Below are 25922 nucleotides of genomic sequence, written 5' to 3' on the forward strand. Positions count from 1 at the left end.
GGGCTTTGCTTGCGGCTATCATGCATTACAGCTCACACATTCCCCTACTTCAAGCAACAACAGTGAGTCAGAAGATTGATCAGATACACATTTACCTCAGTGAGAGATCAGTCATCCATCTCACCTACACACAAACACACACACACACACACACACACACACACACACACACACACACACACACACACACAAACATACACCCACCCTTCATTCTACTTCTTGCTGTCTAACCCAGTTTCCCCCTAATAGAGTCTTTCATTCTGACGTTCTGAAGTTTGGAGAGAGAGAGAGAGACAGAGAATGTTAAAAGCCCTCCCTCTTTGAAGAGCTAAACAAATGTGTAACTATGTCCCCCCGCCTCCTCATCCGTCTCTGCACCTCAGACTCTCTCCTGCTTCTCACTGTAACCTGCTGCGAGAGCGCCAACAGTCTGCTCTACAGCGACACCCAGTGGCCAACGACAAACAGGAGTCTGATCGCAGTGTAGAGGCCATGTACGCTACAAATTCGAGTTAGATACGTTTAACTCACTGGAGCAAATTCAGTTAGGGTGAGCTGCATTAAATACACAGACAGTAGAAATTGGCAATATGGAATAATAAGGCCTTTTCATATCTTATCTCATATTTTAGTAGCAAACACACATGTAGGCTACATTTTCACAGCACATTGAGTGCTCCTGGTTTTGCTTTCAAAAATGGCACTTCTGCCTGCACCTATTAGCAGCTGATTTTCGTTTGCAGAGTACCTAAACCTGGTTCCTCCTATTCGTCTCCATCCTTCAATCATCCACCTCCATTTGAGCCTCTACTCAACACAACAGTGGCTCTACAACATTGAAGCAACACTACGGAACACGCCACACGTGTGAAGAACTAAGTGCTAAGCAGGCGGGGATGTCTGAGGTGATAAGAGGAGGTGATGCAGTGGACATCTCGACATCTCCGCAACCCAGAGCGGACCGAGCCGCAGACAACCAGGGGGGGAAGGTGACCTCCACCGCAAGGCCGTCTGGAGGGAACGTTCTAGCATGATAGCGCAGATGATGAGAGCAAGCAAGCAGCTGGAGAAGAACTAGTCAGCTTACGTCATCATTTTCTTCAGTGGGACCCTCGTCCACATAAGACGTTAACAAAACACTCGCCTCGGCGATAAGTGCCATGCCTCCCACCCTCTCGGGGGAGAAGATCATAAATACTGCGGTTCACGTAAGCATCTTGGTCCAGGGCGAGCAGCAGGGAGCCGGGCCTGAAGCACGCGGACTGGCGCGTGTCCAATGCCCTTCAGCAGAGCTCCAACATTTAGCTGCATGATTAACGCTGAACGCATGGTGCTGCTGGAACGTGCAATAACGGAAGATCGGGCAACCACGAGGCCTACGTCTTCCTGTACACAACATGATCTGTGCTGCAGTCATACTGCAAACGCCTTTTTGCGTCACCTCAAAACCTACACTTGCTACATCAGGCCAAAGAAGAAACAAAACTCCCCATTATCGCCTTGTATTAAGCACCAAAAATACAAGAGTCAGTTGCATTTTATTGCATAATGGTTAGTGTCTCGTGTACAGATTTGCCAAACGTTTGGGGATTACCTAAAAAAAAAAAAACATAAATGCATATTTTCTGCTTCCAAAGTAAATGAGGACGTTCACATTCACAGAGCTGTGAAGAGAGGAGTCGTATAAAAAGCCCCTGACGGTGTTTACAGAGCGGGCGAGGGTTGGCACAGGCAGTGCAGCAGCAGCTCCACTGTTGTGAAGTTTCAGGTCACACTGTGCAGGCAGGCGTGCTGCAGAAGTTTCTTCAGGCACGTTCTTCCGTCTGTACGCTCAGGCACGGCCTAAACATGTTTAAAAATGAACAACCTAGAGAAGGCACATGGAGGACTGAATATATCCCCCGACTCAAATGTACTGTAAAACACTCAATAAGGCATAGACTCAATTACAGTGAAATCAAAAATCAATCGTAACTACAGAAAACGATTACTTTTAGTATTTTGGGGTTGATTGGTAGGAGTGTTGGAAGAATCCTACTTCAGTACACTGCTATGGCTGGTGGGGTTAGAAGCAGCATAGGTAAAGGCACTGATTTAAACAAAAACATACACGGTTTGAAATATTTTTGCATTGACAGGCTTGCTTTGTTTGAGGCTTGCTTGGACGTCCGTGTGTCTGCACGCAGACGAAAGGGAAAAAGTGTAGAGATTTTGTCCAATGTCCAGCAATATCTTGTCCAGGTGAGACAGTCATCTTTCGTCTGAGACCGAGCCACCTTTCGTCTTTTTGTCTGATGGGTGCGAGAGAGACTCACCGTTGTGGATTTACACTCAACCGGGTGAAAAAACGCAAAATAGTTCGATAAATGCAGCTTTCTGCGTTTTAAAGAGTAGACGATGGTGCTCCAAAACAAAGGGCCAGGTTTGGATTAGCTTTGGTCTAAACTGCAGTGCCAATGGTGAATCCAGTTCATGTGGACAGTTAACTTCAGTTTTGGGCTTCATCTGGCTTTGAGACATGACCACAATGGTTTAATACACCATTACAGAGTGCAGACTGCTCCATCTCAAGGAAATGGTGAGAAAAGGAGCAGATCGATCTCATCTCTACCCCTGTTCAACCGATTCATTAGTACTTTCTCACCATTCACACTGCTGTGAATTTGGAGATTCGATAATCGCAAAAAGTATGCCAACAGGAACTGATTTTACATAAACCACTGCTCAGAGATAATGGGAATGTGGGCATATGCTGTTGCAAAACAGATCACAATCTGTCCATGAAGAACACACCTGTTTCAACCATATATCCTAATTAGGCATCAACGTCTCGACATTTCAAGGGGGTAAAACAGAACCGATTCAATAATAACCAGAAGGTACAGTGCAATCTCAGAGCAGTGCATGCTGGGTAGGGAAACAGTGTGTGCTTTGAGCACTGCTGTGCTGTAGAATTCTACTGCGGGTCCAGCGGTAGCGGCTCGGGGCCGGGGCTGAGGTCTCAGCGGCCACAAACCTTCCGGGCCCTCACGACGGAGGAGCCGGGAGACCCTGGGCGGGGCGGAGTCTGCGGGGGGGACACGGGCACCACGTCGGCCGGGCTGGCGAGGACACGGGTGTGGTTGGGCTCCACCTCCTCATCCTGGAAACGAGAGAGTGAGTTTTCTGAGCATTACCAGCTTGGTCCTTATTACCAGCAGTCGTTAGATTAGCCGATTTGCTTTTACACTGATAATACGCCCAAGCTGGGGGGGGTTCTGAGTGGGGGGGACTCACAGTGTCAGCAGTGAGCTCTTCCTCTGTGTGGTGGGTAGCCAGCTCCATATCCGAAGGAGCACTCTCCACCAGATCCTCATCATAATCAGTGTGATAGTCTGACTCCTCTGAGAGAGAGAGAGAGAGAGAGAGAGAGAGAGAGAGAGAGAGAGAGAGAGAGAGAGAGAGAGAGAGAGAGAGAGAGAGAGAATTAATAAAAGAAATGACAGCAAACAAGGCTAATGATAATGATTTTACAAAATTACTTCCTCCGTTCAGAGCAGATAAATTTTTTGAACCTTTCTAATACTCTAAGGCGGACATGCCAAAATTCCTAAGACAGCTTGCCAATAATTCCCCAGAGTGTTGGAATAAATACGTGGCCACTTGAGCGATCCTCCCCTGCCTTCTCCAGTGCTTCTCTCTGACTCACCGTCCACAAGCGCAGGTTTGGCAGGCTCGATGCGGGACACTATCTCCGCCAGGTCGGTGAACGAGGCGTTCGGACACGTCACCATCTAAAAGCACAAAACCAGACCCATCAGCCGGGCTCGTATTTAAAACCCGGACCAGCTCAGCCCCGCCTTCCTCTGGGCTGCGCGTGGGAGTGCTCGTGCTCCCCGGGCCGTGCACACGTGCGTGCACCTGTGTTAAGCCCGCACGTGAAGCGCTCACGTTTTTGCCGTGGGTGTTGTGAAACTCCTCCTGGCGCCGGTCCCTCAACATCTTGTCCACCACGCTGCTCCTGTGCCACACGTCAAACAGCGTCTTCCCGTGCTGGTATCCCACCTCCTGCCGAGAGAGGAGAGCACAGTCACCACAGCGGGACGCTGCCCAGCACTGGGGGGGGGGGCACCACCCTAACATGATGTAGAGGTCTCGTTAGAGAGAATGATGGGGGTCAAAACGAGGGGGAAAAGGAAGTGGGTGGGCTCTTGCCTGGGGGAGGGGTGGAGAATTAAAGGAGACACGCAGAAAGGCACTCACGGCAATCTCATCAAACTTGCCGAACTCCAGAGTGCGGTAGTGATTGATGGGAGGTCTGATGTATTCACAGTAATCACTGTTCTTCACGGATTCCAACTGCCTGACACAGCACACATATGCCAGCCGAGTCTGGATCTCCGCCATGTTCAACACCTAACACACACACACGCGCACACACACACATGCACGCACACGCACACACACACAAAACCACACACAGCCTTATCCAATACAAGACGTGAGAAGTCACCTAATTTTTATTTTATTCCAGGCCGAACGCAATTCCTCTTACTTTGACTTTCTCCGCCAGGGGGTTTAGTCGTTTCCATAGCAGCCACCAGCCAGACAGGGCATCGCCGTAGTTGGTGAGATTGGTTTCATCCTGGCTGCCCACATCAATGGCAATCACAACCTTCGCTCCCATGGACCTCGCCACATCCGCTGTAGGAGAACCAACGAGTGACATAACGGAAGACTCACACCAGTGCAGACAGCCTCTCCGATCATCTCAGATGACCAGACTGAGCCCTCAAACACTGAAAAATGAAATTCATATGCATTGTCCTGCATTGTAGCGTAGAGATGGCGAGCAGACCAGGCAGGTTGTTAATGTATCCTCCGTCCATAAGCAGATGTCCATCTTTGGGGTCACACAGAGGGGGAAGGTACCCGGACAGAGACATGCTGGCCCGCACATATCTCCACAGAGAGCCTGAGAGAGGCAGACATGGATGGAGACCAAATTAAAGCAGGACTGCTGGTTAGAGGAGACCCAGGGCCTGCGCGGAACTCCAACTCACCGTCAGTGTGCACCCTCATGGCAGAAGCCGTGATGTCAGTGGTGATATTGAAATAAGGAATCCAGAGATCCTGCAGAAATCAAAACAGGACAGAGAGGTGAATTGCTGCGGCTCTTGGAAAGATGATCTGTGCTGGCCTGCGAACCACAAGCTCCTTTCTCACCTCGATTTGCTTATCCTTGAACACCGCGTGGATGCTGGAGTTAAAGGCTGCTCCAGAAAACATGGAGGTGATGGGGTAGGTCAGATCCAGAATCTTCTTGAACACCGAGGTCATCTCCTTCACGTTAAAGTCAACAGGCAAGGTCAGTCCAGGAGAAACATCTGAGGGGCTTACATACCCAAGATACAGGAGGTGCAGGCGGAGGAGATTCCTGACCATAGCCCACTCCCTGGCTCGTATTCTCATCCGGCTGTAGCTTCGCTCCTCCGCATACAACGCCCCCATCATGGAGCCGATGGAGGTGCCCCCCACGAGGTCCACGGGGATCCCAGACTCGGTGAGCGCACGCAGGATGCCCACCTGAGAGCAGCCCCTGACACAGACGACATGGTAAACCCACCGAGAACATGAGAGGAACCCACCCAGACCAGCACGATCATTCAACACAACTTATCTTTGCCTCCACAGAGGACTGACTATGTGTAACAAAGAATTCAGCACAGGTGTGTCACATGTAAAGCACATTCAGCTGAATAAATTGGACAAATTAGCAGAAACAACAAATGACCCTAGCAGGTTCAGAATGAGTGTATCGATCCATCTGTGGAATACAGTTGACAAGGCGGTGTAGCGTGAGGAGAAAAGCATTTATACCGCTCAAACACACAGCCTGACAGACACGAAGAGAACAGCAAACCAACCTTTAAAACACCTCCTGCACAATACAGAGAGACAGGACAGACAAACAAACAGACCGTCAGAACAGTGAAGGGAAAGAGAAGTGAAGGGGGGAGGGGGGTGAGAGAGATAGATAGATAGATAGATAGAACACGCAGGTGGCTAAAGGGCAAAGTGAAAGTGAGGTGAAGAAAGGTTAAAAGGTTTTGACAGAGCAAGGCTCAAACACAAAGGAGCAGAGAGGTACAAGGAGAACTTGAGTTTAGTGACTAATTAAGGCCTTGGCATTAGCCCTTTGTTTTAATTACTTCTTGATGCAGTAAAAAACACCACCATACAGATCGGTACACGGCAGCTTTGTGATGCTACCTGGGTTCAAGTCATTAAGAGTTCACGTTTGGGGAGACGTACCTGGCCCCTCCTCCCCCCAGCACCAGAGCGATGGCGTTGCCCGTCAGCACGCGAGCCAGCCGGGAGAAGTCGGAGTGTCGGTCCGCAGGCTTCTGAAACACCCGCTGGTACATTTCCCTCTGGGGGGGGGGCACACAAGCACATGGGTGGATGTGTCGTTGTGGGCGGAGGTGGGTGGGTGCTGCAGGAAGACGATGGTGAAGAAGAAGGGGTGGAAGGGTGGGCGTCTCACCAGCTTGGTCAGGCTCCTCCTGCTGAAGACCCGGCGGGGGCAGGACAGGTGCAGGTGTCTGGAGATCCAGGTGCGCATGTTGAGCCACTCGGCCGTGCCGGTCGGTGCCGGGCCGTCCTCGCGATGGAGAAGCACCAGCTGCTTCTGGGCCCTGACTGCACTGCCCTCTAGCATGCGCTCCAGCTATACACACACACACACACACACAGACAGAGGCACACAGAGGCACACAGACACACACACACACACTCAATGTGCAGAAGTGCTGGGGAAACAGCCCGACACAGGCAGTAGCCTTCAAGGAACCGACACGTGCCAAAGTGAGGAACTCCAAACAGGTTTTATAGTGCTTCACTCTCAGTTAGGTCTGCACCATTAAATGTTATGGAGGTAGTGCAGGTAGTATCGACCATTTCTAAAGTTTCTTCCTGCCCACTGTTAATAACATCAGCTGCACACAGGCCGGACCGGACAGGCCGGTGTGGGACCGGACCGAGAGGCAGCATGGTGATGATGCGTGCGCACCTCCCCCACGGCGGGGTCCTGGTCCCCGAGTCCCACGATGATGATGCAGTCGGCCTGGCGGATGCAGCGTTGGGTCCAGGGCGTGAGGGACGTGTCCGTCTGGTACAGGACGATCCGGTGGATGTCCTCCTGCTGACCCAGCCAGCTGGACAGGCGGTACTCGTGCACACTGGGAGAGGAAGAGCCGGGTTAGCATCGCACCTCCCCGAGCACTCCCACCACGGAGGAGAGGCTGGTGCACACCACGGAGAGCAACACGCCCCGCCATCACAGACACACGTCTCAGCTGAGAGGAAGAAGCCCCATTACCTCAGAAAAGAGAATTTGGTTAAAAAAAAAAACACAACAAAGAATTTGGTAAGTCTGCGAAAAAGCTCATGAATGAAAGAGCTAGAGATGTTCCTCAGCAGTGGTGTGGGGGAGGGGGGCGGGGATCATTCGTAGTTTGAGGATTCGAGTGTGTATCTCAGAGGAACTCTTTACCTACTGAAGCGTATGATGCAGTTACACATCACTCAGTACAAAAAAAAAATAAAAAACTTCATTACACATCAAATGTGTAAAGTTTGGGACTGCTATTCAGAGTCCCTTATTTACACATCAGAAACAGGATGTTTGTATGTGTGAACACCAAATACATCACACTGCCGAGCGCACCTGTCCAACGCAGCCGAGCCCAGATGCTGTTTGATGATGTCACTGGTCAGGAGGAGAGTGGGACCTGGAAGACAAATCTGACAGGTAAGGTAAAAAACAAACAAACAAACAAACAAAAAAACACTCCAGCAGGGATCAGACACATCACAGCACTCCGAGCTACTGATCCATCCCCTCCCACGGCAAGCAAAGCGCGCACACACACACACACACACACACACACACACACACACACACACACACACACACACACACACACTTCTCAGTGGATCTTCACATCAACAAAATGCAACACCACCATCAACACAAGCCTGCTCGACCTGTACTGGACCACCCACTCCAGACAGCCCAGTCCTCGAGCACGTTCAGCTGTTTCTATCAACTTTTGAAGAGCAGAGTTACCTTGTGGTTGATTGGAAAAATATAACACGATAAACATTAAACAGGGCAAATATTATTTTCTTTTTAAATGAAATGTAAACAAGGATGTAGCTGCACATTTGGTTTGCAGCGGTTTGAACGGAGAGCCCAGAAAGGTACACCTGGGCGTACATACATATACCACTACAACGACCAAGCTAGATCCCTGGTACACAGAACGCAAATAACCCAGTGAAAACATCTCTCGTCCAGTGAGAAGGTGTGTTGTTACCGATGGCGATGAGTGCGTGTTGGAGCTCCAAGGTGAAGGCGGTGAGAGGGACCTCGTCGGACACGGGCAGCACGGAGACGGTGGACAGATTGGAGGCGGGGTTCCCAGCGTCCCACTTACTGCCCGGTCTGTGCAGAGCCAGACTGCGTGCTGTGAAAGATCAGGAGAAACATTCTCAGAGCTTCAGAGCATTACGTACTTTTACTGATCACCTGATGAAGAAAATATCCAGAGTCTTTGATTAAATTATACCAGCAGACAAAAAATAAATGAATAACCACTGTACTGAGTTTCCAAGAAAATGGTCCCTAGACTTGTTCAGCGACAGAGAGCTACAACATATATAACCTGATGTAGAACACCAACAGACACAGGCGCACAGGTACACATGTACACACATGCATGTACACGTATGCACACAGGCGAGCGGCTCATACCAGTCAGAGGGCCGTTAACCTGCTGAAGGATCTTCTGTCCCAGAAGATGAATAAGGCGTGTGACTACCTGCAAACACCACACAGAGACGGAGGGGGGGAGAGGGGGGGAAGGAAAAGGAAAAAAAGAGGGAGTGGGGAGAACGGATAATGAAAGACTGAGACGCACGGATGTGTAAAATGAGTTCACATCCCAAAAGGTGAGGTGTGGGGGGGGGACCGGGTACCTGAGGGAACTTCCTCTTAATTGAGCTGAGAGCACCCTGTGGGAGCTTAGCAAGCTCGGAGTCTCTCACAGCGTGGACCGTCGTGGCCCTGTTCTGATGGGTGAGGGCCTCCACCTAGAAGAAACCCCACCCACACAAAACACACGTCTGGTGAAGCACAGTCCAAACCGTCCTGCAGCCGCGCAGAACGCAAGAAAGAACCGGTGGGCCAAGCGTAGTGACGAACATGTGGGTTTAATAGATTTACGCCCCGTTTCACAGACTACATTGCCAATAGGGTCTCACTGAAGACATTTGTTTTTTTAAAGGTTTAAATTTAGATTTAATCTAGGGTTCGAAAGAAACTTTTTTTTTTTTTTAAAGTGGCCATGAAGAGTTTATTTTTACCATAGAGTATAAATTTTAAAATAAGCTGTTAAGTACAGAACTGAAATAGAAATCAAACACAGAGTAAGTGCATCTCCTTCTATTAGTTGCTCCATGTCAAAGGCCTATTTCTTTTTTTTTAACCAAGTGTGACAAAAATATATCCGAGAATGCACAAAGGTCAAAAAACATCATTCAAAATTTGACCATAAAAAAAAAAAAAACCCAAACCCAAACCAATAGTGCCATGGCAGTGACGTGGAGAACTAAATGTGGACGAACAGATCCGACTCCCCTGGACCTCACACAAAGCCTCTACAGCAACCTTCACAGCATGTAACCATGGCATCAGCATGGACAGGTATTCTTAGCAGCAGTGGCATCACCACGGAGACGCACAAGATACTATCCAATCAGGACACGGACGGTATGAATAGAAGACCGTGGGGAATCACCCAGGAGAGGAGCTACAACACCTCCGCTCTGCTACGTCCCTTAAGGCCAGGGACATAAACGCACATGAGAACCATCTCCACCTCCATTACAAACATAATCAACCTGCACATCTCCAAAAGCCCATAAGGGGGTGCTTAGCCTAAAGAAGGAGGGACAGAAAGCAGAAGAGTGTCCATGCAGGACATGCGGGACGTGCGGGACGCTCACCACTCCGATGAGGTCTCCTCGGCCATACTCGCCGGCCAGCTCCTTCTTCCCGTCCTCCTTCAGGATGACGGAGCGAAATCGTCCGCTGAGCACGATGAAGGTGCTGTCAGATTTATCGCCCTGCCTGGGGACACGGGGGACACGTTACAGGACACGGCAGTTAGGGGGGAAGGGGGGGGGGGGGGGTAGGAGAGGGTATTAGGGTAGGAGAGGGGGGGTGAGAGGGGGGGTGAGAGGGGGGGTAGGAGAGGGGGGGTAGGAGAGGGGGGGTGAGAGGGGGGTGAGAGGGAGAGTAGGAGAGGGGGGGTAGGAGAGGGGGGGTGAGAGGGAGAGTAGGAGAGGGGGGGTAGGAGAGGGGGGTGAGAGGGGGGGTAGGAGAGGGGGGGTGAGAGGGAGAGTAGGAGAGGGGGGGTAGGAGAGGGGGGGTAGGAGAGGGGGGGTAGGAGAGGGGGGGTAGGAGAGGGGGGGTAGGAGAGGGGGGTAGGAGAGGGGGGTAGGAGAGGGAGAGTAGGAGAGGGGGGGTGAGAGGGGGGTAGGAGAGGGGGGTAGGAGAGGGGGGGTAGGAGAGGGGGGGTAGGAGAGGGGGGGTGAGAGGGAGAGTAGGAGAGGGGGGGTGAGAGGGAGAGTAGGAGAGGGGGGTAGGAGAGGGGGGGTGGGAGAGGGGGGGTGAGAGGGAGAGTAGGAGAGGGGGGGTGAGAGGGAGAGTAGGAGAGGGGGGGTGAGAGGGAGAGTAGGAGAGGGGGGTGAGAGGGGGGGTAGGAGAGGGGGGGTAGGAGAGGGGGGTGAGAGGGGGGGTAGGAGAGGGGGGGTAGGAGAGGGGGGGTAGGAGAGGGGGGGTAGGAGAGGGGGGTAGGAGAGGGGGGTAGGAGAGGGGGGTAGGAGAGGGAGAGTAGGAGAGGGGGGGTGAGAGGGGGGTAGGAGAGGGGGGTAGGAGAGGGGGGGTAGGAGAGGGGGGGGTAGGAGAGGGGGGGGTAGGAGAGGGGGGGTGAGAGGGAGAGTAGGAGAGGGGGGGTGAGAGGGAGAGTAGGAGAGGGGGGTAGGAGAGGGGGGGTGGGAGAGGGGGGGTGAGAGGGAGAGTAGGAGAGGGGGGGTGAGAGGGAGAGTAGGAGAGGGGGGGTGAGAGGGAGAGTAGGAGAGGGGGGTGAGAGGGGGGGTAGGAGAGGGGGGGTAGGAGAGGGGGGTAGGAGAGGGGGGGTAGGAGAGGGGGGGTAGGAGAGGGGGGGTGAGAGGGAGAGTAGGAGAGGGGGGTGAGAGGGGGGGTAGGAGAGGGGGGGTAGGAGAGGGGGGGTAGGAGAGGGGGGGTAGGAGAGGGGGGTAGGAGAGGGAGAGTAGGAGAGGTGAGAGTAGGAGAGGGAGAGTAGGAGAGGTGAGAGGGGGGTAGGAGAGGGGGGTAGGAGAGGGGGGTAGGAGAGGGGGGTAGGGGGGGTGAGAGGGGGGGTGAGAGGGGGGGTGAGAGGGGGGTAGGAGAGGGAGAGTAGGAGGGGGGGGGGGGTGAGAGGGAGAGTAGGGGGGGTGAGAGGGGGGGTGAGAGGGGGGTAGGAGAGGGAGAGTAGGAGGGGGGTAGGAGAGGGAGAGTAGGAGGGGGGGGTAGGAGAGTGTTCGGGGGTGGTACCTGTAGACGGCACGGCCGGCCTCCACCGCCATCCAGTCCAGGGCAAAGTCAATCTGCCTGACAAACGGAGACATTCTGCGCACTACCGAGTGAGCAATGGTCAGCACGACTGTGGGCTCTGCACGCATTATCCTGACACACACACACACACACACACACACACACACACACACACACAAAGTAACACAGTAACTCTAATTCCGTGTCAATGCACCAAGTTCTTTGCATCTCAATACACAAAACGATACAAAAAATGGATCCTCTCCAGAAATGCTTGCAGTTACTTCAGCTGCCTGGTGGAGTGCGTTTACATGAGCGGTCGTGCTCGTAGAAGTGCGTTTACATGAGCGGTCGTGCTCGTAGAAGTGCGTTTACATGAGCGGTCGTACTCGTAGAAGTGCGTTTACATGAGCGGTCGTACTCGTAGAAGTGCGTTTACATGAGCGGTCGTACTCGTAGAAGTGCGTTTACATGAGCGGTCGTGCTCGCAGAAGTGCATTTACATGAGCGGTCGTGCTCGCAGAAGTGCGTTTACATGAGCGGTCGTGCTCGCAGAAGTGCGTTTACATGAGCGGTCGTGCTCGTAGAAGTGCGTTTACATGAGCGTTCGTACTCGTAGAAGTGCGTTTACATGAGCGGTCGTGCTCGTAGAAGTGCGTTTACATGAGCGGTCGTGCTCGTAGAAGTGCGTTTACATGAGCGGTCGTACTCGTAGAAGTGCGTTTACATGAGCGTTCGTACTCGTAGAAGTGCGTTTACATGAGCGTTCGTACTCGTAGAAGTGCGTTTACATGAGCGTTCGTACTCGTAGAAGTGCGTTTACATGAGCGGTCGTACTCGTAGAAGTGCGTTTACATGAGCGGTCGTACTCGTAGAAGTGCGTTTACATGAGCGGTCGTACTCGTAGAAGTGCGTTTACATGAGCGGTCGTACTCGTAGAAGTGTGTTTTGGAGATGGACAGGAAGGTGCACTCGCGAAGCGCCCGCACGCTGAAGATGAGCGCTTCTCCCGTGAGTACAGCCAGCTGGCCCACCAGCTCCCCGGGGTGGGTCACAAACAAACACGTCTCCTCCTCACGATCGATCATCCGCTGGTACACATGCAGCAAGCCTGAAATCACAAACTGCACACTAACTTCCTGCAGACCACACACACACACACACACACACACACACACACACGGAACCTTATCAATATTAAATAAACAATAACTGCAACAACTAAAGTCGCAAAATAGCGGCACAGTTTCGGAGGTCAGAGTGTGCATTAATAACGGAACCTGGTCTCCTTGACGAGCCACCACAGATCCAGCCTTCACCTGGTGCAGGGTCACCCGGCCCTCCAGCAGACTGGGGTCCTACACACACACACACACACACACACACACACACACACACACACACACACACACACACACACACACACACACACACACACACACACACACACACACACACACACACACACACACACACACACCTTCCTGTGTGACGTCTGGTTGTGTGCCTCGCATAATATACCAAAACCTGCTGTCCATGTATATATGTGGACATCCCAAACGCTGTTGAGCAATCATGCTGGCTAGCCCAATGACCCCCCCCCCCCCCCTACCCCCCCCTTCAGCACTCACTTGCAGTTGGATAATGCCCAACAGGTCTTTCTTGGCTGCCTGGAAGATGGCACCCACTTTATTGGGGTGGACATCGGAGCGCCCCCCACTGTCCGTGTAGTGAATGACAGCCGATGGGGTGTGTTGCATGGTGACAGTCTTCTTCAGAATAGACTGAAAGGTGGAAATGGAAGCAAAGCATTGAACATGCTGGAATGAGCATGCAGCAGTGTGTGTGTGTGTGTGTGTGTGTGTGTGTGTGTGTGTGTGTGCGGGGCAGAACCGGTACTTTATGCAGAACGGGGCTGGGTGGAGTCTCGTCCATGGTCACCCGGGCTCGTTCATACGCCATGCTCATGTCATTGGCAGCCATTCCTGCGTAGCCACAATCCAGTCACAACGACCCACAAACACATGAAGCGCAGTCACACACTGAACCACAAACACACTGAACCACAAACACACTGAACCACAGTCAGTCCCCCGACCCCCGATATCCTGGACTGAAAAACACACCCTTTTCTCCATCCCCTTGTACAGCTTGCAGAAAGGACATACAGAATAGATTTAATGCTAAACTGTGTTACTTAAAAGATCAGATGGGGTGGCCATGCTGTGTGTGTGTGTATGTGTGTGTGTGTGTGTGTGTGTGCAACCATGATCAATGGTGCAGAGAGGTGTCACCTGTGAAATCCACGGGCACCGAGACCGATCTGGGCTTTCTGACGGCTGTAGCTGGATTCTCTGAAGAACCGGCTCTCCCTCCGTCTGGGCAAAGAGGAACGAACTGATCAGCAAAATAGATCCTGATTCCTACTGGTCTGTGAAGGCGCGTGTGCACGTACGTGTGTGTGTGTGTGTGTGTGCACGGACGTGGCGTGCGCACACACGTACCTACCCGAGTCAGTAGATTCTGAGGGCCCCTGGCTGGGATCTTCGTCCAGAGGAGCGTGAGCGTGGGGGCGTCGAGGACATCGGGTGGGGCTTCCCTCCGCCATGACGCTGCTGACCGCAGTCAGAGGCACCGCCTGGCTCTCCTACTGACACAGCCAGAGTCAAGCACCTTACATTCCCACCATCCACATTTCATTTAACTTAATGGGGAGCAATTTGTTAATGCACAGGCTGGCCGGGGTTTATACGGACTTTTATCACCATGTACTACAAAACCTGCTCACTGTAAGGGACAGCGTATGTAACCAAGCTGAAAGGAACAGCATGAGAAATTGATTTTTGAATTACTGTACTGGGTTGATACTGTATTGTACTGTAAAGAGTGTTCACAAGTGAATGGAGAACACAAGTAGCCCAGGGGCATGAGCAATGATCGAGACAACACCCCCCAGGGGCATGAGCAATGATCGAGACACCACCCCCCCCCCCACTGATCCAGGCTGAACGCTCCCCATTATCACCCCCACGCGCTCATAGGAGCCTCCTGGAATGAGGGGGAGAGTGATGGTCCACCTCCCCTCCACTGGGGGAAGGGCCTGGCTAGGTCATCTCAGTCCAGGGGGCAGTGAAGCCAGAGTCCTGGTAAATGAAGACGGAGGCCCCGTGCTCACAATCGTTTACTCCCCGAGCTCTTTATGGCCTTCACGGGCAGGAGGGATGATGACGCTGGGGTTAATGTGGCGTAAAATAACTTTAAGGGAGCGTACATGATTGGGTGGGTGTGTGTGTGTTTCGCTCCCAGTGTGACTGTATATCACATGTACACATGTGTGAGTGCGAGAGAGAGCGAGAGAGAGAGTGAGAGAGAGAGAGAGAGAATATGTTCTCTTACAGGATTGAAGAGTTCAGTGGTCAGTCCCAGGTAGTTGTGTAAGGCAAGGAAGGTCACCCTCTGTAGACGCACCATGATTATCTAAAAAATAATCCAAAAACAACTTCACGTCCAATTCATTCTTGTACACACATAGAGGGGGATTCAGCGACGCCAGCGTGCCGTACGTGCGCGTACGGGTCCGTACCTGTATAACCCTGACTAGGGTTTCTGGGTATTTGTCAAAGACGGACTGGAAGGCTGAAGCAGGCAGGCGCAGGATGGTGGAACGAATGGCTGCCCGAGCGGACACCGTCTTATATGGGGCAGGGTAACCCTGCAGAGGGAGGGAGGAGAAAAAGAAGAACAGAGGATTATGCATTAAGCTCTGTAAACTGGAGGGAGAGAGAAAGACAGACACAGACCGAGAGAGAGACAGAAACACAGACAGACCGAGAGAGAGACAGGAGAGAGAGAGAGAGAGAGAGGAGAGAGACTCACTGTGATGATGTCTAGAATGCTGAGCAGGCTGTGAACACTGTCTCCAGGTAGCACGTCTTTCACCACAGGCACCGTGCCATCCTGCACACGTAAGGCACACGTGTGTAACCAGACGCAAAGAACACAGCATGCTGACGCAAGAACTACCGCTTCAAACGGTACGGTCAACAAAGAGTATGGTCAAGGACACCAACTCGTAGTAAATGACCCTTTATACATATGTCTGTACATTCATATAAACATACACAATGACAAACTGTTTTCTGTTTTCTATTCCTATTGGATAGAGATATGGAACTGTGCATGTGTGTGTATTTTATTTTCATGGTACATTGCACATGGCTGTGGGGATTTCATCAGGCCTTTTCTGTTTAGATTGGGCGGGGCAAAGAGTCACAGCTTGACAAACGAGGCTCTGAGAAACGGAATGACTTCTAAATAGGTCACGCCGCCAGGACTTCTGGGAAAGTGTGAGGTGGTCCGTGGTGTTGGGCCTCACGTTCTCCTGGATGCAGAGTTCCAGCCTCCCGTCCTGCACCACGTAAATGCTGTCGTCATCATCTCCCGGTCTGAAGAGGCCCTCACCCTCCTGTAGCTCAATCAACACCATGTGTCGACAAAGCTCCAAGAACAGGGGCTTCTCAAAGTGACCAAGCACCCTGACACACACACACACACACACACACACATATTTCAGTACTCCGTCACTAACAGATGCAGCAGACACACGAACTAGAGCAGCAGTTTTTTCCACAACTTGGAATTTATTTGTTCTCTACAAACTGCCCAAGTTCCCCCAGGACTAGAACAACGCCCGTGTGATTAGGTGAGAAGTACTTACCTGACATTTTTAAGCATGTAAAGCACCTCCGAGGGCAAATTGGAGTTCTGCACATCAAACTCGGTGAGGTCAGCCTCCAGGAGGGAGGGAGGCGGCTCCTTCGGCTGCAGAGCAGGGGGCTCCTTCCTTATACGCAAGATCCTGCACAGCGAAAGTCCAGCAGGGCCACGTCACACACCTCCAACCAGCCTACGAAACCCTGAACTGCGCTGTTCGTAAGTCAGGGTGTACACCAAGGTCTCTTTTAAATGCCAACCCCATGAGGATTTGCAAACTACGCTCTTTTTGTACGAGCTGGAAAGGCAAGACAAAACCAATCGTTCAGGAAGGAGGAACAGCTGTCCGGCTGCCGTGCTAGAGAGCTGGCTCCTTGGTCTGGAGGTCAGAGGTCACACGTTTACTGCCCACAGGACCTGTGTCTGAGAGCAGGCGTAGCTGCTGCCCTGGGCCGTTGCTACAAAATCCAGCTTGGGATATCGTTACTTTAAACGAGAACTAGGACTGACAAATGGGCATTTTGAATGCATACCGGCGAGCGATAGTTAGAACTTTAGGTCTCTTCCGAGGGCGCTGTTTAGAGATGGAGGAGGACGATGGGGTTGAGGAAAGGGTCTGAACCTGAAAGACAAAAGCAAAAACATGCCAAGGTTCGTCAGTGAAGGAGGCAACCAAACACATGACCTACAGACACTGCTCGGAGCCCGGCCATCTGTCACGGTGCATAATAAATGCTGCCCTCTAGTGAGCTGAGAAAGACTTCACACCAACAATTAAGCAAAACATTTGCTGGCTTTGAATTAATTTAGCCATGGAAGTTGTTGGTTATATGGTTTAGTGGTGACCAACCTTCCTCATAATCTTCCTGCCATAGAAAAGCACCTTGTCCCTCTTCCTGAAGCGATAGCGAGGGGTACCTGCCTGCTGACCTGCGAAACACAACAAACCATATACCAACAACAACAAAAACCCACAAAGCTTAAAACAAAAAGCATATGTACTGCATTCAAGTACTTCAGCATTTGTCAGTCCACTTTTTAGTTCTACTCACTATATTTCACCAGGAAAATCACTACTTTATACTCACCACAATGGAAAGCCAGACTTATTATTCAGTTTCAGTCCCTCCCTTGTTTGGGCAAAGCAATTGCACAAGTGCAAAGCGTCATGTGTTTGTTTTCATCCTTATCTGGTTTAGTCGGGGCCTTGTCTCAAAAGCGTTATCGTCAGCCTTCCACGTGTTTACCATTTTCCTCCAATAACCCAGTGCATTTATACTTCTGTTATTTCCTGCCTTGTGTACGTGTTGGTTATTGAGTACCTGTCTGTCTTTCTCACCCTGCTCCTCCCGTTTGGCCCGTTAGTGTCTTTATAATCCACTTTCATTTCATTAAGTTCTGGCTCTTCAACTACGGACCGCTTATCCAATATTGATCATTGGATTAGCCTCACTGAACCCTGCTTGGCCCAGAACTTCAGTGCTTGTGTCTTAGCTCACCTTGCTCCTTTCTGACGTTTTTATTTCTGCTTTATTTTTTGCAATAAAATAAAATCTGGCAACTTCTATTCAGGCATTTTACCAAGTGCCAAGTACTATCCACCTGAAAGTGTACTGGATACGAAACAGAACTGGGTCGTATGATGCTTTGAGATATAGATATGCACATTTCCACACGTAACCTGCGATTGGCTATCAAGTTCTTCCACTACAATAAATAACTGCTGATTTGTCATTTGCATGAATTTGCAGGTGATCTATGCATGTGAATACATCTAATTAACACTTGTGAGACACTTTTTAAATGTAATTTTGAAGTAATAGTAATACAACAGCTGGGCATGAAATGTTCAGCTTTAACATGATGACACAGTAGCACTTGGAAAATGGATCTGGAAGTTACCTGCTAGTTTATATCTGCGATAGAGGAAGAGCACCGAGATTCCTATTAGACACACTGCCACCACAGCACCGATCAACATGCCGGTCAACTGTAACACAAAACCAAAGCCAGGCTAGGAAGAATGTTCTCTAATTGAAGAGGGAGCTAGGAGAACTGTTTGTACAAGTAACAGTGGGTTTGATGCACTGCTCTCTGGTCCTGAGCTTGTTCCCTGAATTCTACAATGAAATGATGACCTCTTAATAAGTAAAGCCCATATGAAAGTCAAGATGTCTGAGAATAACATTACCATGGTGGTCTGCATCCTCTCCTCCATAAACTGCTGAAAGCGTTCACGAAGTTCTATTCCAGTTTTCAAAACCTGGTGCAAAACATGCAGGCATGTTTTTTTTTTTTATACAAAATTGATTGCAAGTCTAACAGCTCCATTGTTTAACTCCAACAACCTCAATGTTTCAATGTCCCAGGGGCCTCTCTGAAGCTTAACAAAAACAAACAAGTGTTTATGGGCAAACAATCACAAAAATCTGCTTGCTCAGTTTCCTTCCTTGGATGAAAGGCACCACTTTACTGTAAAAAGGCTTAAATGTGACATGTTAAAAGGAATAATACAAAAAGCTGCAGGGTACGAGCCGTTCTGAATCAAGTGAATTAAAAAATTGCCATGAAACATATTTTCTTGAGGCAAAAACTTCAACACAAAAGCGCATGTATGAGTGTAAACATCCCTAGTATTTTCCCCCTAGTAGTTTAACATGCAACACACAAATGTACTGAACACGTTCACAAAGATGAGGCCAGTTTAAGTATGAACATCACTTACTGGATGACTGCTTGACACCCCATCGGCCATCCCTACAGAAAAGAAGGATTTTTCAAGAAGGATAACACTTTGTCACTACCAAACACCTACAGTTTTCAGGCCTAACAATGTCAGTTCATTGTACCTGCTCCCCCAAAGTGAGTGTGATCACCTGGATCTGAGCCAGTACACGTGTGCTCGATGAGACACTGGAACCTAACCTAGCACGCCACCTTCACCTCCATCACCCACCCAGTAACTACACACCTGTCTGCTTGGTGCCTGACTAGCTACAACTCACCTGTTGACCCACAGCAGACGCCAGGCATCGTTAGATCACCTGTAGGCCGCAGAGTAGCTGGGTTAACGTGTCAGGAAGGTTTCAACACGACCGATACCAGGATTAGGTGTGTGCCCAACAACCTCCCTCTGTGCTGCCTGTCTGTCTAGTTATGCTAGTTAGCCTAGCTGTCAGGCACAGCAGACAGGCGCTAACTAGCCGCTGTCCCACTACACAAGGATATTATTACTATCATGTATAGTTAACGTACTCACTTTATGCAAAACGACTCGACGTCCTTTTCAAACCTCACTTCATTGTAAACTTTCACAACCGCGCCTGTCTCTTTCCCTCTCACGAATGCTAAATATCTGTTATCTCGGTTGAAACTTGAGGTCCCAACATTCTGTCCTGCCATTGGTCAATTTGTGCCGTATTAGCCAATCAGAAGTGGCGTTGATTACTACTGTTGTTGACGGATATCTTTGATAGGACCCTCCTGTGGGTACTAGCCAGATATTTAGCTACAGTATGTGGATAAGGTTAATAAATTATTACAACAATTATCTGACAGTCTGACAAAAATGCGGGACCTGTATAGTATATTATAAGTTATAACTAATAGCTACACAAATTGTACGTTCATGGACCATAACACTGTAAATAAGCGACGAGTAAGGCGTTTATAAAGTGACATAATTGCAAATACATTTTATTTATTTGTAGCGTAAGTTGTTGCACTGGTTAATAAGATACAATGTCACGATGAAAATGTATAATTTCAGGCGTTGTGTTATGCTCTACTTACACATGATTATATTTAAGCAAAATATTTGTATTTATGGAGATGTAACAAAGTTGAACAATAATGTGTAAATATGACTGGTGGCACAAAACAAAACAGGCAGGTGATATTCACAATACTCAGAGCCTAAATTGTACATTCAACAGCCTCCACCTACATTCCCCAGATATATTTTAAATCCAAGGACAGATTTAAGTATGCATTTTTTTTCCTTAAAGCTTTCAGAAAAAAATTCCATACCCAAACCCCACCCATGTCCTCCTATTCTCAACCTAGTTCTACTTGTTGAGATATTTGGCCACTGAGTGATAGGCCAGCAGAATCTCCACATCGTTAGGGCATGTGTAGCGAAACTCGTCCCGCTGGTAGGATTTCTCAAGGTACTTAGTCAGTCCAGTGAGTGCTGCAGGGATCTCAAATTCACGATATTTCCTACATACAACCTGAGAGAGAGAGAGAGAGATAGAGGCAGTTGACAGCATGTAAACACAACAGATAAGATCTACAATAAATGTAGACATGGATGTCTGTTCTTACAATTACTTGGTAAACTGGTTGCCCTGAATAAAAAATTTATATGGTTTAAATAACTGCAACATAATCACAACCACTGCATTATCTGTAATAGTTGAACAATGACAGAGGGTGTCAGACAGTGCATTTGAGAACCTTGACAATATGTAGCTTGGGGAGAAGATTGCAGTCGGCGAGCGTGAGGGAGTCTCCGTCCAGGTAGTGTCGGGTGGACTGGGCCGCGTCGGGTTTCTGCTCCAGCTCATACTGAAGAGGAGTAAGCAAGTACTGATCCAGCTTCATCAGACTCCTTAGGAATTTCTTTTCCAGCACTGAAAATATACACAGTTCAGAATTGCTGGCATGAGAGGGCAGCTACGTTTGAACAAGGCGAAAAAGTACAACATGCACAACGCGCATGCTCTGTGTGAGAACGGTTCTCACTGTCGTTGAGGCCGGGGTTGGGGTTCTTGATGTACGCTGAGAATTTGTGGAAGATGTCGTCTCCAGCACGGTTTGACTCCTTGTAGCGACAGCACAGTTTGGGGTATCTGTTATGACAAATGTGTGCCATGTAGTCGTTAGTTTTTGAAGGCAGGGTTCAAGTGCTTCAGGCCTGGACCGTGACTATAGTTCTTTGCTTTTTGTATTCTTGGTTAATGGTACACAGTTGTCAATGGTAGCACTCACTGTGGGGGTGCCAAGGTCTCCTCCAGAAACTCCTCTATCTTGTTAGTGTCAGTGCGTACTTCTCCATTATAGATGAGGAATGGGGGCTGAGAACCTGGTGCGAGGTCCTTCAGAACTTCTGGAGCTCTGCAAAAAGCAATTCAACCAAAGCATAATGTTAGGACGCACAGCAATGTTACTTTTGTATGATTATATTGTTAGGTGTGCAAAGAACCCCATGTTTTAACCCTCGAGTAGTCATTACTTCAATCTCCCTCACCTCTTCATGTCCACAGTAGTGAGAGTGAAGTTGACTCCCTTCAGCCAGAGAATCATAAACAGGCGTTGGCAGAACGGGCAGTTGCCAACCCCTTCTCCATCATCACTCGCCTGTGGGAAACACGGTGTGATGTCTTAAAATCAGCCCCTGCTTTTAGAGAGCCACTCTGTCAGTTATTATAGACTTATCCGTGCCCTCCTGATACAGTTTGTTTCTTTCATTCTGACTTGTGCATGACCGGTATGAGGAGATTGTATCTTCCTAACTTTCTGTTTTTCACAGAGCATGGTGACCTTTAGACAATTGTTGTTGATTATCACAATGATTCCATCACAGGTTTATCAGGAAGTGCAAGCATGTCCACCAAAGGCCAAAACACAGCACAGACCAAGCAGCAGTCTTCAACCAAAGCAAACGTCATACCTTCATATTTCTACAAGGAGTCTTTCACAGCATCGCATGATTGCAATTGATTCTCAATATAAAACATTTCATTTATATTTTTCTCAATACAACACCCTTACCCAGAAACAACAGGAAGTAATAATTTTTTTAGACAGCACTGCGGCAAATATAAAAAATAAACAACGTGTTAACCTCTGACCTTGATAAAAAGTTCAATTTTTGGTGCCTCCGCCATCTCACAAGTCCTCCTCTCTACCTCCTCTTTGGTCTTTCAGATGTCAAACGTCAAGCTCATTCACTAGCCAAGCCAGGAGCCTTTTTAACATCACTGTACCCAACAGATGTGGGGAATCCAGCTGTATCTAATACTCTGGTGTCTTCCAGGTTAGTCCTTTAAGGTTAAGATCCAATTAAATGCTCATTCAAACGGTTACGAGGATTCTTCTCTTCAAATCTCCAGTTCAATTTTCCAGCCTCGGTTTTCACTCTCCTTTCTCTGTGCCTCTTAGCTGTGTCTTCTACCACACCCCATCAGTCTCGAGCATTTAGAATATCTGCCCACTGAACCAACTAGTTCAACCTGTTTCTTCTCTCCTGCTGTAATCACCGACGTGCCCAAAACCTCATCAGTACTTTTCTATTGTCTCAGTCTGATATGTCCCCACTATCCACGGAAGAACATGGCTATGGTCCCGTTATTACACGTCTGTGTGACTGAAGTGGGTCTGTCCTGGTGGGGAGGACTGTAGACCTACCCAATATGAAATGATATAAAAACGTCACTCACGAACTCACGACACAGAGGAAGGCCATAATCACATATATATAATAATACACATATAAAATGTCTGTTGTAAACTGTGGTTGAAAGCTTTTGTGTTAGCATTATGCTACATGACACTTTTCAGTATTCAGTGTAACCTGATATGAATTAAAGCAAAAATACAGCCCAAATATCATCCCTTTGCAAGACATAATTTTGGAATATTCATGAGGCAACGTTCCAGCATATTGTATATGCCTGAAGCAAAGCATGTTTCAATACTTTCAATAAAGAAATTAATCAATCAATCAATCCAAAGATACTCTGCCTTGAGTTCTGAGCTGAGCATGGCATATGCATGGATCATCACCAAGTTCAATTAGGTACATTTGATCATATGATGTTTGCAGCTAAACATGATTTCCATACAAATTTCTGATTAATATTATTATCTGTCTTATCTATGATGTTTTGGAATTTGGTGTTATATTGTATAAATATAACATCAAGAAGAACTGCATTGAGTTTAGCTGAAGTTGACTCTTGAGACATTATTTCTTCTTACTTTTAAACATTACTTCTGAACATGAGACCTAAGTGAAATCTGTTCCAAATATGTGTCTCACAGCCAATGAATGAGACTTGAGAGCTACGTCAGAAAAAGTCAGAATATTTTTGTAAACTAATATTTGCTTAACGTGTTTTCCTAACAAATTAATGTCTAAACATGACCGGATTCATACATTAATAAACCACTGTGCACGCTGTGCGCTACACTGAAATAAGGAACTGAGAAGGAAGTGGCACCTCTCAGTGTGTCACAGGAAGTGGAAAGACTCGTGGCAGATGTCACCTGCCGTTTCCTCTCACAGCTGCTGTAGGAAGACAGAAACCTCACTGTTCAGTTCTCCCAACTCCTCCGACTCCTGTAACCGTTAAACACAGAACACGAAGGCAGCAGTTTCTTGTTGCCACGTCATTCATTTCCTATTCCTCCATTCTTCCATAATCCGGAATAGGACTTTTTTAATGCTACTTAGGTAATTAAGTATTTATTTGCCTAAATATATGTCCATACACGGATACAATGTATAGATTCATATTGATTTTAATATTAATGTTCATTGGTTGCTTCCTCGCTTTCCTCTTGACTCTCTCCTTACTGAAATGAAATAATGGTGATTTAAATTCTTTAGTCATTCTATTTCACTGTATTTGTATGTTTATGTGTACATAAGTTATAGCCAGTCCTGTCTTTAAGTAGATCTATACGTTTTGGGTCTTTTTATTATTATTATTATTTATTATTATTATTATCTCATCTACCCTCCCTAGAGTATCCTTCATGTCTCTTGTCTCATCTACCCTCCCCAGTGTCTCGTCCATGTCTCACGTCTCATCTAACCATCAGAGATGTCCATGTACACGCTTTGCTGCTTCCTGTTTGGTGCTGGAAAGATCTCACTTTTTGTTATTGACAGTGTCCATGTCACTATTTGCATGAGCCAAACAAATATGGTTCAATTTGATCTGAACATCAAGACCAACACCACCAAATGATCACAATGACAGGAGCAAGCCACAACTCTCATGATTCTGTTCTGACACTTCCAATGGAAGGCATAAACATTATTTAAATGACTCTGGCAACAGAAAAATATTATTATTTGGGCAGAGTAGCAAGCACCGTGTCTGGAGAATAACAATACACATCATTTGTGGTGAAAGTGTGTATCCCTGTGGTGAAACATTGCTTCATTGCAACACTAGGGGTCAGTGTATTTTTCACAAAAGTAACACAAGGGTAGTAAAGTGTAGGACATTGTGGAAGCACTGCATATGAAGAAATATTTTGGGATTTATTATATATCTATTTAACTAACTAAATTAACTAATAAATTAAAATGAGACTTAAATGACTGAATCCGAATAAATTATTAGGTTTACAAATTAAACTTCAGATTTGTATCTTATCACACTGGGAATGCCACTGATCTGAGAATGCCAGATAAAGTCAATGCTCTCATTGGATGATAATTTTCATCCAATTTCCATCCATTCCAGCTAACTTAATCATGTACATGAATAAAGTACCAAAACCATCCCATAATACTGTAGAAGTGCTGATGACTAGGACCAGCATTTCAGCTAGGCCCATGTACAAATAATAAATAATAAAGTATGTTTGTGGATTTTGGTATTGACACTATTCTGCCATATATATATATATATATATTAGTGCTGTCAATTCCAGGTGCCGCGATTAAAAGTCCTCACCAGGATTTTGCTCAGGCTTCCTGGATTGTGTTGATTCCACTAATTTTACCTGGATTGCTAATTAGGAAATCTAGCAAGCTTGAGCAAAATCCTGGTGAGGACTTTTAATCGCGGCACCTGGAATTGACAGCACTAATATATATATATATATATATATATATATATATATATATATATATATATATATATATATATATATATATATATATATACATATACATACATACACATACACACACACACACACACACACACACACACACACACACACACACACACACACACACACACGTCCACAATATTCAACAGGGCACTGAGGTGGTGTGTTCACAGGTTATATGGGCAACTGTTCTGCTGTCAAGTGGGTAAAGCAATTTTCAGACACAAAATAGGAGATTGGATGACAGAAATGAATCACTGTATTTTCGACCCAACAACATATTTTCCATGCACACCCATACCCACACACACACACACACACACACACACACACACACACACACACACACACACACACACACACTCATAACTAAAACCATACAATATCCTAAAACAAATAAGTGAGTCTGTGTGACTGCTGAAGAAACTAATGCAATTTAAATTAAAATTTAAATGTGCAAAGATATAAGTTTATTTTGGTTAAATTATTTTCAATACTTTCTTGTTACATTACACTCATTAGACTGCAAAACAGTAACTTGCACAATTTGTTAAACTTTAAGAAATAAATTGATATAAATACAGACCGACTACAAATGCTTCATTCATTCCTTCTCTCTGCCTTCCTGCGACCCAAAAATATAGCAAATTCTCTTCCAACCCACATCTTATAACTTTATGGACATAATTTC

General features: G+C 47.8%; 2 protein-coding genes across 4 annotated transcripts; both read right to left on the reverse strand.

The window, feature by feature from the left end:
- Positions 1-1521: 1521 nt before the first annotated feature.
- Positions 1522-19738, reverse strand: pnpla7a (patatin-like phospholipase domain containing 7a). Its single transcript, XM_076979437.1, has 37 exons — positions 19635-19738; positions 19381-19419; positions 19101-19132; positions 18567-18638; positions 18278-18365; positions 17226-17305; positions 16909-16997; positions 16380-16520; positions 16038-16197; positions 15539-15619; positions 15246-15374; positions 15059-15139; positions 14171-14309; positions 13957-14040; positions 13562-13647; positions 13294-13446; positions 12943-13020; positions 12596-12801; positions 11663-11794; positions 10051-10174; positions 9022-9135; positions 8798-8864; positions 8361-8510; positions 7709-7772; positions 7052-7220; positions 6527-6709; positions 6295-6413; positions 5422-5578; positions 5206-5322; positions 5043-5112; positions 4838-4954; positions 4535-4683; positions 4243-4395; positions 3931-4047; positions 3689-3773; positions 3277-3383; positions 1522-3142 (listed from the first exon to the last, which is right to left on the reverse strand). The coding sequence occupies exons 2-37, from the start codon at positions 19406-19408 to the stop codon at positions 3002-3004; spliced, it is 4062 nt and encodes a 1353-aa protein (XP_076835552.1). The 5' UTR covers positions 19409-19419; positions 19635-19738; the 3' UTR covers positions 1522-3001.
- Positions 19739-20055: 317 nt separating this feature from the next.
- clic3 (chloride intracellular channel 3) lies at positions 20056-25840 on the reverse strand. Of its 3 annotated transcripts, none has more exons than XM_076979937.1 (6): positions 25818-25840; positions 21627-21736; positions 21368-21493; positions 21122-21228; positions 20834-21009; positions 20056-20607 (listed from the first exon to the last, which is right to left on the reverse strand). In XM_076979937.1, exons 2-6 carry the CDS (start codon positions 21680-21682, stop codon positions 20443-20445), a joined length of 630 nt encoding a protein of 209 aa, XP_076836052.1. In that variant the 5' UTR covers positions 21683-21736; positions 25818-25840; the 3' UTR covers positions 20056-20442. The 3 variants fall into 3 exon arrangements, with proteins under 3 accessions (XP_076836052.1, XP_076836051.1, XP_076836050.1); XM_076979936.1 differs by lacking the exon at positions 25818-25840 and adding an exon at positions 23602-23720; XM_076979935.1 differs by lacking the exon at positions 25818-25840 and adding an exon at positions 22231-22611.
- Positions 25841-25922: the final 82 nt, after the last annotated feature.

Source organism: Brachyhypopomus gauderio, chromosome 18 (assembly GCF_052324685.1).
Source record: "Brachyhypopomus gauderio isolate BG-103 chromosome 18, BGAUD_0.2, whole genome shotgun sequence".
Classification (NCBI taxonomy): Eukaryota; Metazoa; Chordata; class Actinopteri; order Gymnotiformes; family Hypopomidae; genus Brachyhypopomus; species Brachyhypopomus gauderio.

Coding starts and splice junctions, on each gene's coding strand:
- pnpla7a (XM_076979437.1), bottom strand. CDS start 19,408: ATGCCTGGCGTCTGCTGTGGGTCAACAG. Junction 5,113..5,205: donor TCAAGGATAAGCAAATCGAG/GTGAGAAAGGAG, acceptor TGATTTCTGCAG/GATCTCTGGATTCCTTATTT. Junction 4,048..4,242: donor GCAAGTTTGATGAGATTGCC/GTGAGTGCCTTT, acceptor CTCTCTCGGCAG/GAGGTGGGATACCAGCACGG.
- clic3 (XM_076979935.1), bottom strand. CDS start 22,266: ATGGCGGAGGCACCAAAAATTGAACTTTTTATCAAG. Junction 21,737..22,230: donor AAATTGAACTTTTTATCAAG/GTCAGAGGTTAA, acceptor TGTTTCCCACAG/GCGAGTGATGATGGAGAAGG. Junction 20,608..20,833: donor CCAAGCTACATATTGTCAAG/GTTCTCAAATGC, acceptor TCTCTCTCTCAG/GTTGTATGTAGGAAATATCG.